Source organism: Microcaecilia unicolor, chromosome 8 (assembly GCF_901765095.1).
Source record: "Microcaecilia unicolor chromosome 8, aMicUni1.1, whole genome shotgun sequence".
NCBI lineage: Eukaryota > Metazoa > Chordata > Amphibia > Gymnophiona > Siphonopidae > Microcaecilia > Microcaecilia unicolor.
In genome coordinates, this window is record NC_044038.1 from 28,248,662 (window position 1) to 28,268,807 (window position 20,146).

A 20,146-nucleotide genomic window follows, 5' to 3' on the forward strand; every position below is an offset into this window, starting at 1 on the left:
TTGATTTGCTTACTTTATTTATTTTTTGTCTATTAGATTGTAAGCTCTTTGAGCAGGGACTGTCTTTCTTCTATGTTTGTGCAGCGCTGCGTACGCCTTGTAGCGCTATAGAAATGCTAAATAGTAGTAGTAGTAGTAATTTCAATAGTCGTATTTGTAGCCTTAACAACAGCTCACCTGTCTTATGTCGTCTTTGCATGCCCTTCCCTTCCTACCATGTCTTTATAATATAGACCTTTAGTTATACTTTTGTTTCTTTTAAATTTTTTGCTCTTTTAATGGCTAGATTCAGTGGCATTCCTAGGCTCGACGGCACCAGGGGCGGATCGTCGATGCGCCCCTCCCGGGTGCAGCGCCCCCCCCCCCCCCGCGAAATGACCCCTCCCCCGGGTGCACGCCGCTGGGGGGGGGTGCCGCAGTGCGCGACTGCCTGCTCCCAGTTCGCTACGCTCGCTAAATTCTCTCGTTCGCTGCAGCTCCCTCCCTCTGCCCCGGAACAGCAAGTAACCTGTTCCGGGGCAGAAGGAGGGAGCTGCAGCGAACGAGAGAATTTAGCGAGCGTAGCGGACTGGGAGCAGACAGGCGCACGCTGTGGCACCCCCCAGCGGCGTGCACCCGGGGCGGACCGCCCCCAACGCCCCCCCCCCCCCCCCCTTGGTACGCCACTGGCTAGATTGTAACCTATTTAACCTTGGGTTTCCCTCTATACTATTTTTCTTTTCTTCCCCTCAATTTCTGACCATGGAAACTACTTAGATATTGTCCCGTTCCGGGCCCTTACCTGGCACTCCGCGGGCCGGAGCGGGAGGATGGGGCGCCCGGGGAACGCGGGTCGACGGGCAGGGGCTGCCAGGGGGATCGCCGCGGCTACAAGTTGCTCCGAGGCCGGCGATCCAGGAGAACCCACGCCGGCCTCGGAGAGGGTTATCCGCCGACCAAGATGGCGGCGCCGGCGGCGGCGTCCTCCTCGCTGCAGCAGGACCAGCGAGGAGGCTCCACCCACACGCGCCGGATTGGCGCATCCCCATAACGACTCCGCCCTTAAGACGGAGGGACCAATCCGGTTCCCGCTGCAGGCTGGGGCGCAGCGGATTGGCCACAGCTGTTCTCCTTCCAGGAGGAGCGGGGGATTTAAACGGAAGCCTGGAGGGGAACCAGTGCTTCCGTTTTCTTGTTTGAAGCCATCCAGTGATCCTTCCAAGTCTGTGTTTGTTCCTCGTGACTGCTAGCCATCCTGCTAGCGAATTCCAAGCCTGTGTTTGTTCCTCGTGGCTGCTAGCCGTCCTGCTAGCGAATTCCAAGCCTGTGTTTGTTCCTCGTGGCTGCTAGCCGTCCTGCTAGCGAATTCCAAGCCTGTGTTTGTTCCTCGTGGCTGCTAGCCGTCCTGCTAGCGAATTCCAAGCCTGTGTTTGTTCCTCGTGACTGCTAGCCGTCCTGCTAGCGAATTCCAAGCCTGTGTTTGTTCCTCGTGACTGCTAGCCGTCCTGCTAGCGAATGCCAAGCCTGTGTTTGATCCTCGTGACTGCTAGCCGTCCTGCTAGCGGATTCCTAGCCTGTGTGTGTTCCTCGTGATTGCTAGCCGTCCTGCTAGCGATTTCCAAGACTGAGTTGTCCCTCGTGATTGCTAGCCGTCCTGCTAGCTATTTCCAAGACTGTGTTTGTTTCTCAGAACAACTAGCCGTCCCGCTAGTTATTGCCTCTTCAGCGTACGTTCCTGTTGTCAGCTAGCCGACCGTCTGGACCACGTACCCAAGGACTCTGTATCTTTTTCCAGCCAGGCCAGCCGTCACCCCGTGGTTCCAGCAGTCCTGCTGGCCGCCCGCAGCTGAGGGCTCAACCCTCGGTGAACGGCGGTCGCCGCGGGTGAAGAGTCGGGGTGCTCGGTTATCTCCTGGGCCTAGTGAAGCTCGGGAGTACTCAAGAGCTCACCTACACCAGAGTGGCATCAGGGCCGCGACAGAAAACGGAAGCCATGAGCTCGCCGACGCAACCTGATCTACGGGACCTGGCCAAGGTTCTCCAGCAGCAACAGGAACAGCTTAATGCCCTGTCTGGGGCTCTTCAGAATGTATGTTCCCAACTCTCCACGCTTCAGGTACAGAACCAGGCCGCTGCGGTCCAAGAGGCCGTAGCAGCTCCCCGTATGGGAGGGTTCCGCGTGGGACCTCGGTTCCCTGAGCCAGCACGATATGATGGGAACCCGGAGGGTTGTCGAGGGTTCCTTCATCAGTGTAATCTGGCTTTCCGGATGCAACCGGAGGCCTTTGCTTCGGATCATAGTAAGGTAGGCTACGTTATGGGCCTTTGTACGGGAAAGGCCCGGGACTGGGTGGTCCCTCTGGACGAACAACATGATCCCATATTGGGGGATTATAGCGAATTTCAGCGCCGGTTCCGGATGGTGTTTGACATTCCGGGACGACCCTCCTCCGTGGCATCGGAGCTGCTCCGGATTCATCAAGGAGAGGGTACAGTGGCTGACTATGCCATCCGGTTTCGTACCTTAGCCGCGGAGCTACGGTGGGATCCGGAGTCCTTGACGGCCATTTTTAGGGAGGGTTTACACGAACGAATCAAGGATGAATTAGCGGGACGGGCGATTCCCGGACCTTTGGATGCCCTCATCTCACTCTGTATCCGGGTGGACACCCGATTCCAGGAGCGGGCCAGAGACCGGATGGAGTGGCAGAAGTGGGTTCGAGGGGCCTCCAGGACGAGCAAAGGGCCGTCGTCTCGCCAGGCGAACCGGGACATTACGGAGCCCGGGGAGGAGCCCATGGTAATGGGTCGACAACGGTTGACCCCCGCCGAGAGACAGCAACGGCAGTCTAAGGGACTGTGCTTCTATTGTGGGCAGGCTGGACATTTCCTCCGGACTTGTTCCCTCCGGCCGGGAAATGCGCTCCCCAAGGCACCCTGAGGGGAGGGTTCTTGGGGCACTCCGCTCCCCTACAGGAGACCTTGCTCATCCTACCAGTGACCTTACGGTGGCAGGAGGCCACGGTTCAGACCCGGGCCCTGGTGGATTCAGGGTCTGGGGGCAACTTTATTGGGCTCGAACTATTGCAGCAAATGGGGTGGCCCACGCTTCCCCGAAAACCAATCCTGCGGATAACCTCCATCCAGGGAACTACCCTTCCCCAGCCGGTTACTGAGATTACGCCTATGTTGGGTCTGCAAGTGGGGGAGGGCCATCGGGAGGAGGCCGAATTCTTAGTGTTACCCCGGACCATCCACCCGGTGGTTCTGGGATTGCCTTGGCTACGATACCACAACCCGGTGATTGACTGGACCGGGGGAAAGATTCAAGCTTGGGGCAACTCCTGTCAAGAGACCTGTTGTAAGGATCGGGCTGGCAGCTGTCCGGCCTTAAATACGTTGCCCGGGGAGGGACCCGGTGAACTGGGCTCTCTGCCTATGGATTATAGAGACTTTGCTGATGTGTTTAGTCCCAAGGAGGCGGAGGTATTACCGCCGCATAGGCTTTTTGACTGTGCTATTAATCTGAAGACAGATACGGTTCCTCCACGGGGCCGCCCGTACAAACTGTCCCGAGGGGAAGTCAAGGCTATGCGAGATTATATCCATGAGAATCTACGGAAAGGGTTCATTCAGCCGTCTACATCCCCAGCCGGGGCGGGGTTTTTTTTTGTTACCAAGAAGGATGGAACCTTGAGACCTTGTATTGACTATCGGGGATTAAATGCCATCACCGTGAAGGATCGTTTCCCGTTACCACTTATTCCCGAGCTCTTGGACAAACTGCAAGGAGCTCAGATCTTCACGAAGTTGGATTTGCGGGGAGCCTACAATCTAGTACGAATCCGGTCAGGGGATGAATGGAAGACGGCCTTCAATACCCATGAGGGTCATTTTGAATATCGGGTAATGCCATTTGGTCTATGTAATGCCCCTGCGGTGTTTCAACGGCTCATCAATAGTGTACTAGAAGAATTACTCAATTCTACGGTGATCGTATATCTGGACGATATCCTAATTTACTCTAAGGACCCCAGGGAGCATCCGGGCCATGTACGCGCGGTGCTGTACCGACTACGTCAAGCCCATCTATTTGCGAAGCTGAGTAAGTGCGCCTTCCATCAGCGGTCTTTACCATTTTTGGGGCATATCCTGCTTCCAGGGGGGTTACAGATGGAACCAGACAAACTCCAGGCCATTCGCGAGTGGCCTCAACCGAAGGGCCTGAAGGCCTTACAACGATTCCTGGGCTTCGCTAATTATTATCGCCAATTTATTCCACAGTATTCCCGGTTGACCACCCCGTTGACGGAGCTCACCCACAAGGACGCTAGGGTCAGGGATTGGCCGCTAGAAGCGCAAGCGGCGTTCCAGCAGGTCAAAGAAGCTTTTGAGTCCGCGCCTATTCTGCTGACCCCCGATCCTGAGAAGCCTTTCACGGTAGAGGTGGACGCATCCGCTCTAGGGGCCGGGGCAGTCATTTCTCAGATCAACCCCGAGGGCCGGCGTCAACCGTGCTCCTTCTTTTCACGTAAATTCTCTCCAGCCGAACGGAATTATACGGTTGGGGATAGAGAACTCTTGGCCTTGAAACTCGCACTGCAAGAGTGGAGACACTTACTAGAGGGAGCGGAACACCGGTTCACGGTCATCACGGATCATAAGAACCTCCTATACCTCCAAGAGGCCCAGCGGCTGAATCCCCGACAGGCCCGCTGGTCATTATTCTTTTCTCGCTTCCATTTTCAACTAGTGTTCCGAGCCGCCTCCCAGAACACCCCGGCAGATGCGCTCTCCCGGGCCTTTGAAGTTCCAGAAGAGACTAAGGAGATTCATCCTATGTTAGACCCCGCCTGTCTCAGTGCGGCCACAGGGGAGGTTGCCCAAGTCCAGAGATTCGTGGCGGCCGCAGACCGGAAGAGAGTTCTGCAATGGGGACACTCGTCTAAGTGGGCGGGGCATTTCGGGTACCACAAGACCCTCCGGTTCATCTCGAGACAGTATCGATGGCCACAGATGAGACGAGATATCTTCCAGTTTGTTACCTCGTGCCCAGTATGTGCCCGAACCAAGCCAGCAGGAGGACCTCCCGTGGGAGACCTACAACCTTTGCCCATACCGACCAGTCCTTGGTCGGAGATATCCATGGATTTTATCACGGATTTACCTCGTTCCCAGGGTCATACTGTGATCTGGGTGGTGATAGATCGATTCTCTAAAATGGCTCACTTTGTTCCCTTCACGGGCATTCCGACAGCAGCATCTCTCGCTCAAGCATTCATTCACCACATCTTTCGACTACATGGACTACCCATTCGGGTCATTAGTGACCGAGGGCCCCAATTCACCTCACGCTTCTGGAGAGGTTTGTGCAAGGCCTTGGGGATGCAGAATCATTTTTCATCCGCTTACCATCCTCAAACCAATGGCATGGTTGAGAGGTTAAACCAAACCCTGAAAAGCTTCTTAAGAGCCTTTGTCAACCAACGACAAGATAACTGGGTTTCTCTACTTCCATGGGCCGAGTTCGCCTATAACCAAAGTGACCACTCCTCCTCAGGACAGTCCCCGTTCTTCCTGGTATATGGACAACATCCGCGGCTTCCAGGGCCGTTCCCGACTACCGCCATGACCCCGGCTGGGGACCAAGTAGTAGCCGACCTACAGAAGGTCTGGAGGATGGCTAGGGAACAATTACAGAAGACCGCGACCAAGAACAAGCTCTTTGCTGACCGCCACCGGCGGCCCGCCCCCGTGCTCCACCCAGGACAAAGGGTATGGTTAAGCACGAAGCACCTGAGACTCCGAGGATCCTCCCGAAGACTAGGACAGCGATACGCGGGACCCTATGCAATCCAAGAACGAATTGGGTCAGTAACATATCGTTTGCGGCTACCCGCCACCCTACGAGTGCATAACGCCTTCCATGTCTCGCTACTGAAGAGGTTTCGGGAGTCCAGGTGGCACCCGCCTCCAGCCCAGGAGAAGGACCTCCAGGTGTCTCCAGACCCGGAGTACGAGGTAGGAGAGATTCTCGACTCCAAGTGGCGGCGGGGAAGACTGTATTATTTGCTATCATGGAAATCGTTTGGCCCCGAGGATAATTCCTGGGAGTCCGTGGCTAATGTTCATGCTCCAGAACTGGTCAAAGCCTTCCACGCCCGATATCCGTCCAAACCCGGACCCCGGAAGAAGGGGTCTTCCGGGGAGGATACTGTCCCGTTCCGGGCCCTTACCTGGCACTCCGCGGGCCGGAGCGGGAGGATGGGGCGCCCGGGGAACGCGGGTCGACGGGCAGGGGCTGCCAGGGGGATCGCCGCAGCTACAAGTTGCTCCGAGGCCGGCGATCCAGGAGAACCCACGCCGGCCTCGGAGAGGGTTATCCGCCGACCAAGATGGCGGCGCCGGCGGCGGCGTCCTCCTCGCTGCAGCAGGACCAGCGAGGAGGCTCCACCCACACGCGCCGGATTGGCGCATCCCCATAACGACTCCGCCCTTAAGACGGAGGGACCAATCCGGTTCCCGCTGCAGGCTGGGGCGCAGCGGATTGGCCACAGCTGTTCTCCTTCCAGGAGGAGCGGGGGATTTAAACGGAAGCCTGGAGGGGAACCAGTGCTTCCGTTTTCTTGTTTGAAGCCATCCAGTGATCCTTCCAAGTCTGTGTTTGTTCCTCGTGACTGCTAGCCGTCCTGCTAGCGAATTCCAAGCCTGTGTTTGTTCCTCGTGGCTGCTAGCCGTCCTGCTAGCGAATTCCAAGCCTGTGTTTGTTCCTCGTGGCTGCTAGCCGTCCTGCTAGCGAATTCCAAGCCTGTGTTTGTTCCTCGTGACTGCTAGCCGTCCTGCTAGCGAATTCCAAGCCTGTGTTTGTTCCTCGTGACTGCTAGCCGTCCTGCTAGCGAATGCCAAGCCTGTGTTTGATCCTCGTGACTGCTAGCCGTCCTGCTAGCGGATTCCTAGCCTGTGTGTGTTCCTCGTGATTGCTAGCCGTCCTGCTAGCGATTTCCAAGACTGAGTTGTCCCTCGTGATTGCTAGCCGTCCTGCTAGCTATTTCCAAGACTGTGTTTGTTTCTCAGAACAACTAGCCGTCCCGCTAGTTATTGCCTCTTCAGCGTACGTTCCTGTTGTCAGCTAGCCGACCGTCTGGACCACGTACCCAAGGACTCTGTATCTTTTTCCAGCCAGGCCAGCCGTCACCCCGTGGTTCCAGCAGTCCTGCTGGCCGCCCGCAGCTGAGGGCTCAACCCTCGGTGAACGGCGGTCGCCGCGGGTGAAGAGTCGGGGTGCTCGGTTATCTCCTGGGCCTAGTGAAGCTCGGGAGTACTCAAGAGCTCACCTACACCAGAGTGGCATCAGGGCCGCGACAGATATATAGTTTATTAAAAGTAAAATGTGAAATATTGTATCAATGCCAGCTGAAGCATGAAAATTTGAATTCATAAGAACCAGGAGAAGGGGTCCCCTCCCTCATGGTCCCTTATTGCCCAGTCAGTGCTGTTGAGGTTCTGAGATGGGTTATGAGTAAGGGAAAGGGGAGGTAAGACAGTCAAGAGTGGGTCTTTTCTGGTAGATTAGGTCTATGATAGTAGAGTGGGTTGGCTTAAAAAGGTTTAGCTGGCCATGTTGAAGTGGTAAGTGAGACTGGTGTGGATGAGTTAATTGCCTCACTTGTACACTATAATGTTGCTGATTGAGCTGAGAAAGCAGGCCTCAGAGACAAAAGCCCACTCTTCCAGATACAAAGAAAGGGAGGAGGGAGGGGTGAGGCAAGGTAAGGGGTAAGTGGGTAACCAGAGGAGGTAGGGAAAAAAACGTAACTGTATAGTAAAGATTTTTCCAGTTTATTTTTTACAAATCCTGTGCTAATTTTTTCATTAGCGCACGTTACTTGCAAAAGAAAATAACACAGGAGCACTTTTTAGAAGGCACTAACAACTAAATTCTATATATTATGCCTTAATTTCCATGCGGAAATTGAAGCGTATTCTATAACAACGTACGTAACTTAATTGGTTAACTAGCTAATCAGCTGTATCAATTGGGTGTTAACAAGCAATTATCGACACTAATTGGCATTAATTACGAATTACATGCACAACTCACTAAGCTTAGTCTGTAATGTGTAACCTGTAAGTTCCAAGTTGCACAGTTGAAAAGGGGGTGTAGAATGGACGTTTCTAAAATCTATGTCCATTATTATAGAATAAACCTGCTCTGTGCCTAATATAGACACCAGGATTTATGCCAAGTAAAATATAGCCTAAATGGATGCGACCAAATTTGGTCGCGTGGAGAGGTGCTCTGCTTATTCTATATACCGTGTGAAAATTTAAGCCTATTCTAGAAGGGCACACTTCCCTGTAATTTATCCAGTTGCAAACTATGCCAAAATATTTCACAGGACCCCACAGTTACCCACAAAGGAAAGATATTCAACATAAAGGGATCTTTCACTTGCTCATCTTCCAATGTGGTATATATCATTCAGTGTAAAAAATGTAATGAAGGATGCTATATTGGAGAAACAGGCCAGATGCTTAAGACAAGATTCAATTTACATAGACATCATATGAACAATACTGGTGCCAGCAGGGTTCCCACGCCTGTTGGTCAACATTTTACAGGACCAGGACACTGTACCAGTGACTTCACAGTGAGAATCCTGAAAGGTAACTTTAAAACCATACAAGAACATAAGACCTTTGAAGTCAGAATGATTGAATATTTTAACACCCAACAGAAAGGACTTAACAAGGATCTGGGGTTCCTAGCCCATTATAAACCATAAAGCTGTATTTCTCTGTTGATCACCCCACCCCTCAATTATCCACACCCATCCTGTTAGAATATCAATGATATGCTTTGATGTCCCCATGCATACCTCCGACCCACCCCCATCCTCCCACCATGTCAGACTGTCATAGTAATGCTTGAATGTTTTCACTTATATACACTGTCAGCTAGCACATTTGCTTATTTCCAATCTGACGAAGAAGGGCAACCTTCGAAAGCTAATCAAGAAATGTATTGTTATGTCCAATAAAAAAGGTATCATCTTGTTTTCTTTTCCATATTTTATTTTGTTTGATTTCTATTGATAACCTTAAGAGTGGACTACCACACTCCTCTAGCCTATTCTATAAAATTTAGGCGCACTTTAGAGAATAAACCCAGGCATATATTTAATGCTGCATTATCCAGTTAGCATGCGCTTATGTGAATGCACTAGCTGGATAACACTTCCATACCCCTTCCCGAAAAAAATCTTTTAAAAATTAAATAGCGCATGATTAGTGCACGCTGACAGGCAAATTATCCCAAAATGCTTTAATGTCCTTTTTTCCCCACGTTAAACGCACATTAGCAGTTAATGTGGTTTAGTAAACAGGTCCCTTAGATAAATAGTTTGTGTATTTTGAAAAATAATCACAGGAATAACTTTTCACAGGGTGGAACTGAATATCCCTTTTTAGCTGACTGTAATATTTTTATACAGTGTTAGAAAAAGTACCACTAGTGGAATATTGTCAAATATTTGTCCATTTTTCATGAAATGATGATTTTGTTGCATAGAGGGTAAAATGGCTATTTCCAAAGAAAAAGAGCTGTCAAAACCGTTGTCTGTGCTTAACTATCACGATCTACACTGCCTTCATCAAGTGAGGGTAAAATGATCAGATTTATGTAAAATGTTGTGAAAATGTGAAAAAGAAAACTAGACTAATTATAGCCTTTAGTCATGACTAGGCTATAATTTATCCCTATTATTTATGTGTCGTTTCTTTTCTAGTTATGTTTAATGAGTGGTGAGATAATCCAGATGAGTTCCAAAATGAGCTTAATATTTGAACCAGCAGACTTGGAACAGGCATCTCCAGCAACAGTAAGCAGGTAACATTAAGCAGTCTTTGTAATGGAGCAACAAAATCAAAACCTTATGCATTCTTTATCTGGGCATTTTTTGTACTACATGGTCAGGTTCCATGACGCTTCTTTGTAGGTGTGGTATGATATACATGGAGCCTCACCAGTTGGGGTGGATACCTCTGAAAGATTCATACATGAACACACTGCCTACAAACCTTGCTGCTGAACACATGGAATTGGTAAGATCCTCGATTGTATCCTGTAATCAATTAGACCATAGGCGGTCGGTGGCCCAACTGTTTGGGGAGGCTAAAGGGGGTGGGGTTAGGGTGGGGCCAGGGGTGGAGCTTAAATCCATAATTGTCTGATAACACACAGAAAAAAATAAATAAATAAAAATAAAAGTCACAATTAATACCTTTTATTAAATTTAGATATTAGATATGTATCATATGTCAAAGAATAAAGTGGTTGCTCAAAGCATATTCTAACCACAATCGCTCAACTGCAAAACACTATGCACAACTTTGTCCAAAAACACACTCAGAACCTTACTGTACCATAAATATTACACTGGGCAGACCTAATACACCAATATACCACCCATACGGAAAATGCAGACTGTCAACAATATGAAACAAGGGATCATATCATCACAATTCTCATGTAGAGCCACAAAACACCCTAATTCATGTTTAATGTGGGTTAAAATGCCATAAATAAGTAAATAAATATAAACTTTTAATGTTGAGCACCTGATTCTCAAAGTGGACATATTCCAAACACTATAATGAAAATAAAATGATCTTTTCTACCTTTGTTGTCTGGTGACTTTTTCTGATCATGCTGGCCCAGTATCCGTTCTGCTGCTATCTGTCCTCAGTGCAGGTCAGGAAGTCATCCTCGTTAAATATCTCCCTGGCAACCCAGGACACCTCCAGCCAACCCCCCCCTGCTTTCCCAGCAGTAAGGTAAACAAACCATAAACCAATTTCTACAACTGCTAGAGGGCTTTCACTGCAGCTCCTGCTGTGAGGATGGAGGTAAATCAACAATTTAATCCCCTCAGAGCAGCTGGACTCAACAGCTGATCCATTCTGCTGCAGCAGTGGGGGAGGCTTAGCCTCTGCAAGCCTCTTATACCGGGTGCCTATGAATTAGACCTTTTTTCACAATAACATTTTTACTAACTGATTTTACTGTCACTCCAGGACTGTTTTACTAAAGTGTGGTAGGATTTTGCACTTATTAAGCAAAAATTATTGCACAGTAAGTGCAAAGCCTGTGTGGTAAATGCAGAGGCATGCCCAGCTTCAGCCCTGCAGATACTGCACAGGGTAGACCTTTAGCGTAAATATCTGGGCTCATAGCATGCTATTAACCCAGAGATGTAAAATGGTCCTGATCCTAAACCTATGAAAATGTGAACACCCATAGTAGCACTACCATCCCCCCAGATCCAATCCACATGAAATGCCATTCCTTCTGACCTCCCCTGGTTCCTGGATCCGACCCTTGATTTTAGCAAAATCTGATCTTCCCTCTGATCCTCCAAACCCCCAACTCGAATGCCCCAACAAGCCCCTCCCCCAAACCAAGGCTTGCCCACATGCTCCAAAGGAAACCCTCCCCCACCCGTGCCTACTCACCACTCCCAGGACTTACCTAGAGCTAATCCCTAGTAGTGTATTAAGCTGGTGTGGGAGTGGTCTTCTCCACTCCTTCCCATCTGGCTCTGAGCACCCCCAAAATCGAGCAAATGCCTTCAGTTTGTCAAAGGAGGGGTAACTTGTTATTGGTTTAGCACCCCCAATCATTCTGAAAAGTTGGCTCCTATGGCAGCAATGACCCCTTTCGGTAGTCTCACGGTACTACTGCTAGGGCTTAAAGCCTTCCATATAACATGGCAGAAATAAAGAAATATTATCATCCATTATGAAGAAATAATTCAATGAAAAGAATAAAATAAAATAGAAAGGAAATAAATCCTGAACTATCAAGTCCACATCTCAGAAACAAAAGAGATTTTCATTCAGGAAAAACCCTAAATTAAAAAAATAGTAGTCCAAGTACCATCACCATTAGCCAGTACAATATGGCAATTATTTTAGAAGTGCTATTTGCATTTTAGACATGCATAAACTGGCATTTAAATGTTTATATTGCTTAAACTTTCAAATCTCAATTTTACAAGGTTACAATATACATGTCTAAAACTGAAAAACATGCTATGGCAAGGGGGCGTGGTCTGGGTGTGTTTTGGGCAAGGTTAGGAGTGGCCAAAAAAATCATGTATTCTACATTTCAGAAGGGAAATGCACATCTACAGTATGTCCAAAAAGATTGCATCTGCTTCCTAGACGTTGTCGTTTTGTGCTGTGCTCCATCTTAGGGATGGGGAAAGGGCACCCCCTTAATTCTCAAGTGGTTTCTGTCTAGGGTTACCATATGTCCGTATTTACCCGGACAAACGGACAGATTGGTAGCCTCCCCTCCCCTTACTTACTAGTGCCCTTACTCTTCCGCCTTCGGGGCAGGAAAGAGCCCCCTCTTTCCTGCCCGGAGCGCTGCACTGCTTGCATCCTTCCTGTTGCTGATCCTCGGCACTGATTCAAAATGGGCGCCGAGAGTTGAAGTGACCTCGTGAGATTTCAACTCTGTCCCAAAGAGGTCACTAGACCACCAGGGCAGTAGTAAGATAAGGGGAGGGGGTGACGGGGAGGGGGGGGCGATGGGGTATATGACAAGGGGGAGGGGAAAATGTGACAGGGGCGGAGTGAGGATGTGACAGGGGGCAGAGCAAGGGTGTGGAAGGGGCGGGGCATGTTAAAGGGGGCAGGGCAGGTGGGGGAGGGGTATGTCCTCCTTTTTGGGGGACAAAATATGGTAACCCTATTTCTGTCCCTCCCTGAATGTAAAACTGGCAAGGGATATTGGACTTTGTGACAGCTTAGGTACAATAAAAGTTTGTTTCTGAAATGGCTAACAAGTGTTTATGCTCTGCCACATAAATGTGTATGTTGGCATTTCAGATCATAAATGCTTATGTTCTAGCACATAAACATTTATATGCCCAGTTTGGCCTCGTTGATATTTCAGATGTTTATGGTTCTAAAATGGATGCTCCTGTAACACATAACTAGCACATAAACATTCATTTCTCCATGTATCTCAGAACAGGTTCTCTGTCAGCAGTTTCTGTTCTAAAATACTAGTGGAACTTGACATATCCCGACCTGGACATCTCAATTCTGATTTGCACGTTCTTTGTCAAAAGCTACACCACATATATTTACCACTTATAATGCTCCCATTACTTGGAATCAGCTGATACAGAAGAAGTATTTTGATCCTGAAATAATTTTTCAAGATGTGCTGGATCAAAGAAAATAAAGTTATTATCTTTATAGGTAGTAAGACATTTACAGGGGAAATGTAAAAGAATGTTGCATTCTAATGTCAATATCCTAGATTACAACAATAGAAAACTCATCTGGTGCATGAGTACTACATGAAACATCCGGGAAAAATGAAGCTTATATCCACAAAACAAAGTATTCTTTGTGTTAATGTATGATTTCATAACTAAACTTTTATCATTCCAGGGGCGTAGCCACGGGCGGGCCTGGGTGGGCTCAGGCCCAGCCACTTTCCCTCCAGGTCCACCCCGCCCGCGCCGCAGTCCCCACCTGCCTACCAGCTCCGTCGACGGGGAGAGATGACCCTCTTCTGCCACCTGACACCCAGCCTTAAAAAAGAAAATGGAAGAAGTGCCTTGCGTCTGATCTGCTCTGCGCTGCTAAGGCAAACAAATTGCCTCGTCGCGTCGGCCCTTCAATCACTGTGTCCTGCCCTCTGATGTAACTTCCTATTTCCGCGAGGGCGGGACACAGTGATTGAAGGGCCGATGCGACGAGGCGATTTGTTTGCCTTAGCAGCGCAGATCAGACGTGAGGCACTTCTTCCGTTTTCTTTTTTAAGGCTGGGTGTCGGTGGCAGAAGAGGGTCATCTGTCCCCGTCAACGGAGCTGGTAGGCAGGTGGGGACTGGGTTGGGGAGGGGGGCTCAGATGGGAGGTGGGGTGGGGAGAGGAGGGGCTCAGATGGTTGAAAGGGACGGGAACGGGGTCTGTGAGGGGACGGACTCAGATGGGAGAAGAGGTCTGAGAAGGGGGCAGGAGGGAGAATGGGGCCATGCCTGGGGCAGGTGGGATTAAGGCTATTGGGAGAAGTGGGGGGATAGGGAAGGGTAGGGCAGATTCCTGATTGGGCAGGGGTATAAAAGGAAGGTAGGACTGATGCTGGGCTACAGGGAGAAATGGGGGGTATGAAGGGAAGGGTAGGGCTGATGCTGGGCTACAGGGAGAGATGGGGGGTATGAAGGGAAGAGTATGGCTGATACTGGGCTATAAGGACGGATGGGGGGTAGGGCCAATGGTGGGCTACAAGGATGAAGTGATGGGGAAGGCAAGGGTATGGCTGATGCTGGGCTACAGGACAAATTCAAATTTTTGGTCCTTTATTCTGCAATTAATAATGGTTGATCTGTGTTCTGTATGTGACCAAGGTAAGAGATTCTGCTGGCATGTGGTGTTTGTGGGGATCTATATTAGTCTGGCTTTTCCAATGGGACACGTATTGCTATTGCCTTTTTAAAGGTGCTGTTATTGGTATTTGAGTGTTCAGAACTGGTGGTTTTAAGGTTTGCAACATAGGTTCTGAATATGTATGTGGTTTATGTTGCTGTAGGACAGCTGTTGGGCAGACTGTTTATTAAAAATTATTTAGGATCTCCCCAAAAAACTACTCACACCTATATATACATAGTGCCCACCCATATTAGTTCTGGGCCCACCCAAAATGTCAGGTCTGGCTACGCCACTGTTCCATTCTCTGTGGAAAAGGTAACTATTAGAGTGTACCTTGTTGAAATAGTATCTGAAGAGTCTACTAAGAAAGCAGTCAGATTATCAATATTTGATGATACTAAACCTTCAAGGTCACTCTATATCACCATTTTCACAGATATGCCTTGGATAAATCAACTTATTCTGGCTGAGAAATATTCAAAACTTCTTTAAAATACTTTTGCTAAACAATTAGCAGGAGAAAGCACATGAGCTTGTGAAAAATTCAAGTATGCAAATTATTTTTCCTCAATTAATTTTCTAGTGCCTCAGTCCTATAGTGAATGCTAAAGCTATCCTTAATGGATTGTAATGACACAACATGACATTCCAATCCCAGAAACTGTTTATCCAAGGAAGCAATATTAAGCTCCCCAAATTTTTATACTGCTTTATTGGTAATAGTACATGGCTGATTCACAGTTCTCCATAGTAATCTACTTCCCAGATATCCTTCAGAGAAACATTCTGCAATGGTGATTTTACTAAAGGGAAGCACTATCAACTGGAGCGGCAACTTTGGCAAAGACCCAACCGTCGAAACGGTTATGTCCATATCTGCAGACTTAACGCCATTTCTCAGGGAAGCATCTTCTAAGGTCATTTGCAAAGATGGAGGCGGGGGGGGGGGGGGGGGAGGGGTAGTCGACGGAGCTCAAAGATGCTGGCTCTGAAGGAGAAATAATTGAACTCAGCTCCTGAGAGAAGCTATCAATCAAATGTTTGTCCATGGGGCTTTGAACTACAGGAGTTGAGACCACTGGACCTTTCTGTTTAACATTATCAGTGGCACATTGAAGAGACAGCAAAAGGGGGGGCTACAGTTAATAAAAAGTTAAAACATCACTCACCAGGAAGGGACCCACTGGGGCTTCAAAGAGGCTCCTAAGGTGCACAACCTGCCCCTTAGATTATGCCCTTTCGGGCACAGCTGTACACTGCAGCCATGCCTCACTTTTGAAGGCCCTTTTGGTCATGATGATGATATCAGCAATCCTCTACACCTATTGGCGCTGGTTTGTGGTCCCAACTGCACTCCGCATGTGTTTTAACAGCCTTGAATAGTTTTGTATCATCTGCAATTTTTGTCATCTTATTCATCGTTCTGATTTCCAGATCATTTATAAATATGTTAAATAGCACCGGTCCCAGTATAGATCTCTCCGGTGTTCCACTATTCACCCTCCTCCATTGAGAGAAATGGCCATTTAACCCTAGCCTCTGTTTTCTGGAACCTCTTCTTTAGTTTGACACTGTAGAGTCTGTCGCCAGTGAGATGGGGGAAATGGGCAGTTATTCCATTTCCTGTGTAGTTCCAACCCAGAAAATTCTTTCCACCGGGGGTGGGCTTCTCAGAGTCACCCGAGTGCTGTGGTTCCTCTTTTTGCAATGCACACTGGGCAGTCTGTACTTTCTGCTGGGTGGCAGATGACTTTCTGTCCTCTAGAGCTCGAGGACGGAGGAGTTCATATTTCCGTCTCATCTTCATGCAGCCCATTTCTGTGACTTCCAGTTCTTGGAGACCATTATCTCTTACTGACCATGTCATTCAGCCTTTCAGTGTCATCAAGGACATGTTCATGGTCATGGAAGTGCTGGCAGTCTTCCTTTCCAAGGATGCATATACCTACCTCGTGCTTGGCTGATATGCGACTATTCCTCTCAGAGAGTCAGCCAGAATCCTCCAAGTCACCTGCTTTTCTTCAGTGCTTTGCATAGGTATTTCATTTCCGTAAGAGTCTGTTGTTTTTAACACACTCTTGGAGGTTACAAGTGTGGCTCTGGCTGATGCTTCGGGAGGGCATTTCTTCCTATGTCTCATCCGCATATTCATACCTAGCTCAGGGTCTACTGTCCCTTCAAGATTCTGAGGTATGGAAATAAGGGGCACAGTGGTCTCTATCTTAGACATTCTTCCTTGGGTTTCAGTTTGCTTCTGTGGATCATTCTTGGCGGTCCCTCCAGGCCGGACTCAGCCTCTCCTCCTGGAGTTGGCGTTGCCTTCCTCTAACAGTTCAGGTGTTCTCTCTCACTGCAGGTGGCTATCTGGGGCTGGTATGCTGCTAGCATCTGCTCTTGCTGATTGCTACAGGTTGCAGATTCCTTCCAGGGGTCCTGCGGTCTCCTCCTCCTGCATTGCCAGCTATGGAGACGGAACTAGCTTGTTTGGCAGATTCATTGTTGTCTTGTTAGTGTGTCGCCCAAGCAATTATTTTTGACAGCTATGTCCGTTGTTTCCTGTGCTTGCGCCCCTGGGCGGCAGATGCAACTTCAACCAGTGGCTAGTTCTTCTACATTTTGGGAGCAAGCTGTTGTTCGGTGAGGATTTAGCGAAATTGCCAAAATCCCCGGAATACTCAAAGGCTCAGGGTCTTCCTGTGGATATGTCTACACATTCTTTCTGGTCTGATCCAGCTCGCTATCTTTTGAAGCTCCCAGGTGATATTATTCGGGGCGGGCTCCCTTTTTGTCAGGGATTCAGGTGTTGGTCCAGGCAGGGTTTCAGAACTCCAGACTTTGATTTATCGAGCTTCTTCGGTTTCTTCCTGAAGGAGCGACATTGTATGCAGTTCCTTCTTTCTTCCTGATGGGGTTTCTGCTTTTCTGCTTATTCACCCTTTGTCTTCCTGTTTGCCTGGCTATCGCTGGATACTCCTGCATTATTAGAAATTGATCAACCAATTCTGTTGGGCTGGTCCTTGGTTCGAGCTTTCCTCGGGGCTTACACAGGTGCTGAAGCTTCCAAAGTCTCACTAGCCCAGAGGATCACGGAGTCTATCAAGTCAGCATGATTTATATCGGGGGCTCCAGTTACGGCTGGATTCCAGGCGCCTTCTACCCGAGCTATCACAACTTCCTGGGCGGAGGCCCGTTGGTGCTTTCTTGAGGATATCAGCAGGACGGAGACATGGTTTTTCTTCCATGCATACTCCAGATACTTCCAATCGGGGTGTCTCTATTCAGTCAGATGCATCTTTTTGGAGTGTTAGTGCTATCTGCAGGAGCTTCAGGTTCCCACCCTATTTCGGGACTGCTTTGGTACATCCTACAAGTCTCTGGATTCATCTGCTGCTGATGCTAAGGAACGAGAAATTACATCTTACCTGATCATTTTCTGTCCTTTAGTCACAGCAGATGAATCCAGAGGCCCACCCTGTTTTATCAGCGGTGTTGTTCGGTTCTCTGTTGCTCCGTGTTGTTGCATTTTTTCATTTCAGATAACATGTAGTATTTGGTTTTGAATTTCTTGGGTTATCCCTTTTCACTGTGGGGAAGGAAAAATGAAGGAGAAATGATCTAATGCTGTTTCCTTCTGCTTTGTTATGAGAAATACTGACTGACCAGGGAGCATTCCATCCTATAAGACAGTGCACTTCAATGCTTTCTATCTCCACCTGCTGCGACAACCCACAAGTCTCTGGATTCATCTGCTGCGACTAAAGGAAAGAAAATTATCAGGTAAGACATAATTTCATGATACAGGTTGTGGATGTACAAGTTTATGTGCATATAGTTCAGCCAATTTTAAAAGGGCATTTTCTGTATGTCAAACATTGTTTTATCCATGGAAATACTTTTTAAAATTACCCTCCCCCCCCCCCCCCCCCCCCCCCCCCACACACACACACCTCCATTGTGGCTAGGCCATAACTGCACACTGAGAATGCCCTATGATGGTCAAATTAACAGCCCATGTGGCAGAAAATTTAAAAAGAGGAGGTTTACCTAGTTAAATGTTGTTGTTAGCCAGTTAAACCTTTTGGAAAGTCTATTTCATAGTATATTTTGGTGTTTGATTAAGCACATGTCTGAAGGTTGTACAGATTCAGTCATTTTTCATGATTCTTTGAGATTGTGATGTTGATTGCAGACCATGATGGTAGTGATTAGGATCGAATCCGATCTTTTAGGGATTGATTTTATAAAAGGATGCCTATGTGAAAAGTCCAAGTAGGCACCTATTTTAAGCTTATCTTATAAAGACAACATAAATACCTATGTCCGTTTTATAAAATAGGCTCCCAGATACAGCCCCAATTGCACACAAAAACCAACGCACAAATTTATACTACAGAGTAGTAGTAGGTGTAAATTTGTGCATTCTATGAATATACCGACATATTTTATAAAATACATATGTGTATCTTAACTCGGCCTCTGCTCCACACAGATTGCATAAAAGTAGGCACACACTTTCCATACGTGAACATTCTATACTCATGTAGCTGCAAAATGTTGTGAAAGCCCTTTTCTGTGTGTATATCAAGCATTACCCCATTATTGATTGACAAGAAAGTGAAAACCTATTGTTTGCTCTGACTTTTCTGGACAAGCCCTTTGCATTTTTATTGTGGATGTTATATTGTAACCCACTATAAACAATTGTGATGTAAATGTTTTGTAATATAAAACAGCTAGCCCAGAGACTCTAAACAATATAGGGCCTCTTTTATCAAGCTGCGTTAGCAGTTCCCACGCGACAATGTCGATGGAGCCCATTCAAAGTGAATGGGCTCTGTTAGCGTTACCACACTGGGAGCCTCTAGTGCAGCATGATAAAAGACGCCCATTGTGCCTTCTGTCAAGTCCTTTTTGAATTATTTTTGTTTTTATTTGCAGGTCAGTGATATGTTTGACTGGCTAATTCAGCCTTGTTTGGATTTTGTTAGACATGAATGTAAATTCTTAGTACAGACTTCACCTATGCATCTGGCCTATTGTATGATGAGACTGTATACATGTCTGCTTGGTAAGTGTTCCTTTTAGCTAGGCCACACATTCAGTTTAATCTTGTATATTATAATTGTATTTTTAAAAAATATGTTTCTTAGCGGCATTCCAGTACAGTCAATACCCTTAGGTTATGCACTCCTACCAGCAGATGGAAACTGAGAACACTGACTCTGAGAATTGTATAAGAACCCTGTTCAATCCCCAGCCAGCCAGTATTTCTCAGTCTCCCAGCAGATGGTGGAAGTGCAGTCTGGTTCAGTCGGGTAGGCCCAGGAGGGGGTGAGTTTATTTTGGTGCACTCCTATCTGGATGACTGGCTGATAAGCGCGGTCCTACCAGCAGAATGAACCTCCACCACTCATGTGGTTCAATTTCTTGAGCAATTGGACTGGATCATCAACTTTGCCAAGATTCATGTTGTTCCCTTGCAGACTCTCAAGTATCTGAGGGTTTGTTTTGACACTGTGGTGGGTCGAGTTTTTCCCCTACAGGGTCGGATCAGCAAGTTGCATGGTCAGGTTTGTTTTCTCCTTTTCATGGTGCAGCCGTGAGTGTGGGACTATTTGTAGGTGTTGGGGTCCATGGTTCCATGGTGGCATCCCTGGACATGATTCCTTGGATCCGGGCACACATGTTACCCCTGTGCTGGTGTTCCGAGCCTG

At 48.1% G+C, this 20,146-nt stretch overlaps 1 protein-coding gene across 1 annotated transcript in view; it reads left to right on the forward strand.

Moving 5' to 3' along the window:
- Positions 1–20,146, forward strand: part of DNAH3 (dynein axonemal heavy chain 3) — a 232,988-nt gene that overhangs the window by 139,757 nt on the left and 73,085 nt on the right. The window contains exons 37-39 of the mRNA XM_030212342.1: positions 9,768–9,868; positions 9,978–10,083; positions 19,371–19,500. Coding sequence (XP_030068202.1) covers positions 9,768–9,868; positions 9,978–10,083; positions 19,371–19,500 — 337 coding nt within the window. The remainder of the gene's footprint in view (positions 1–9,767; positions 9,869–9,977; positions 10,084–19,370; positions 19,501–20,146) is intronic.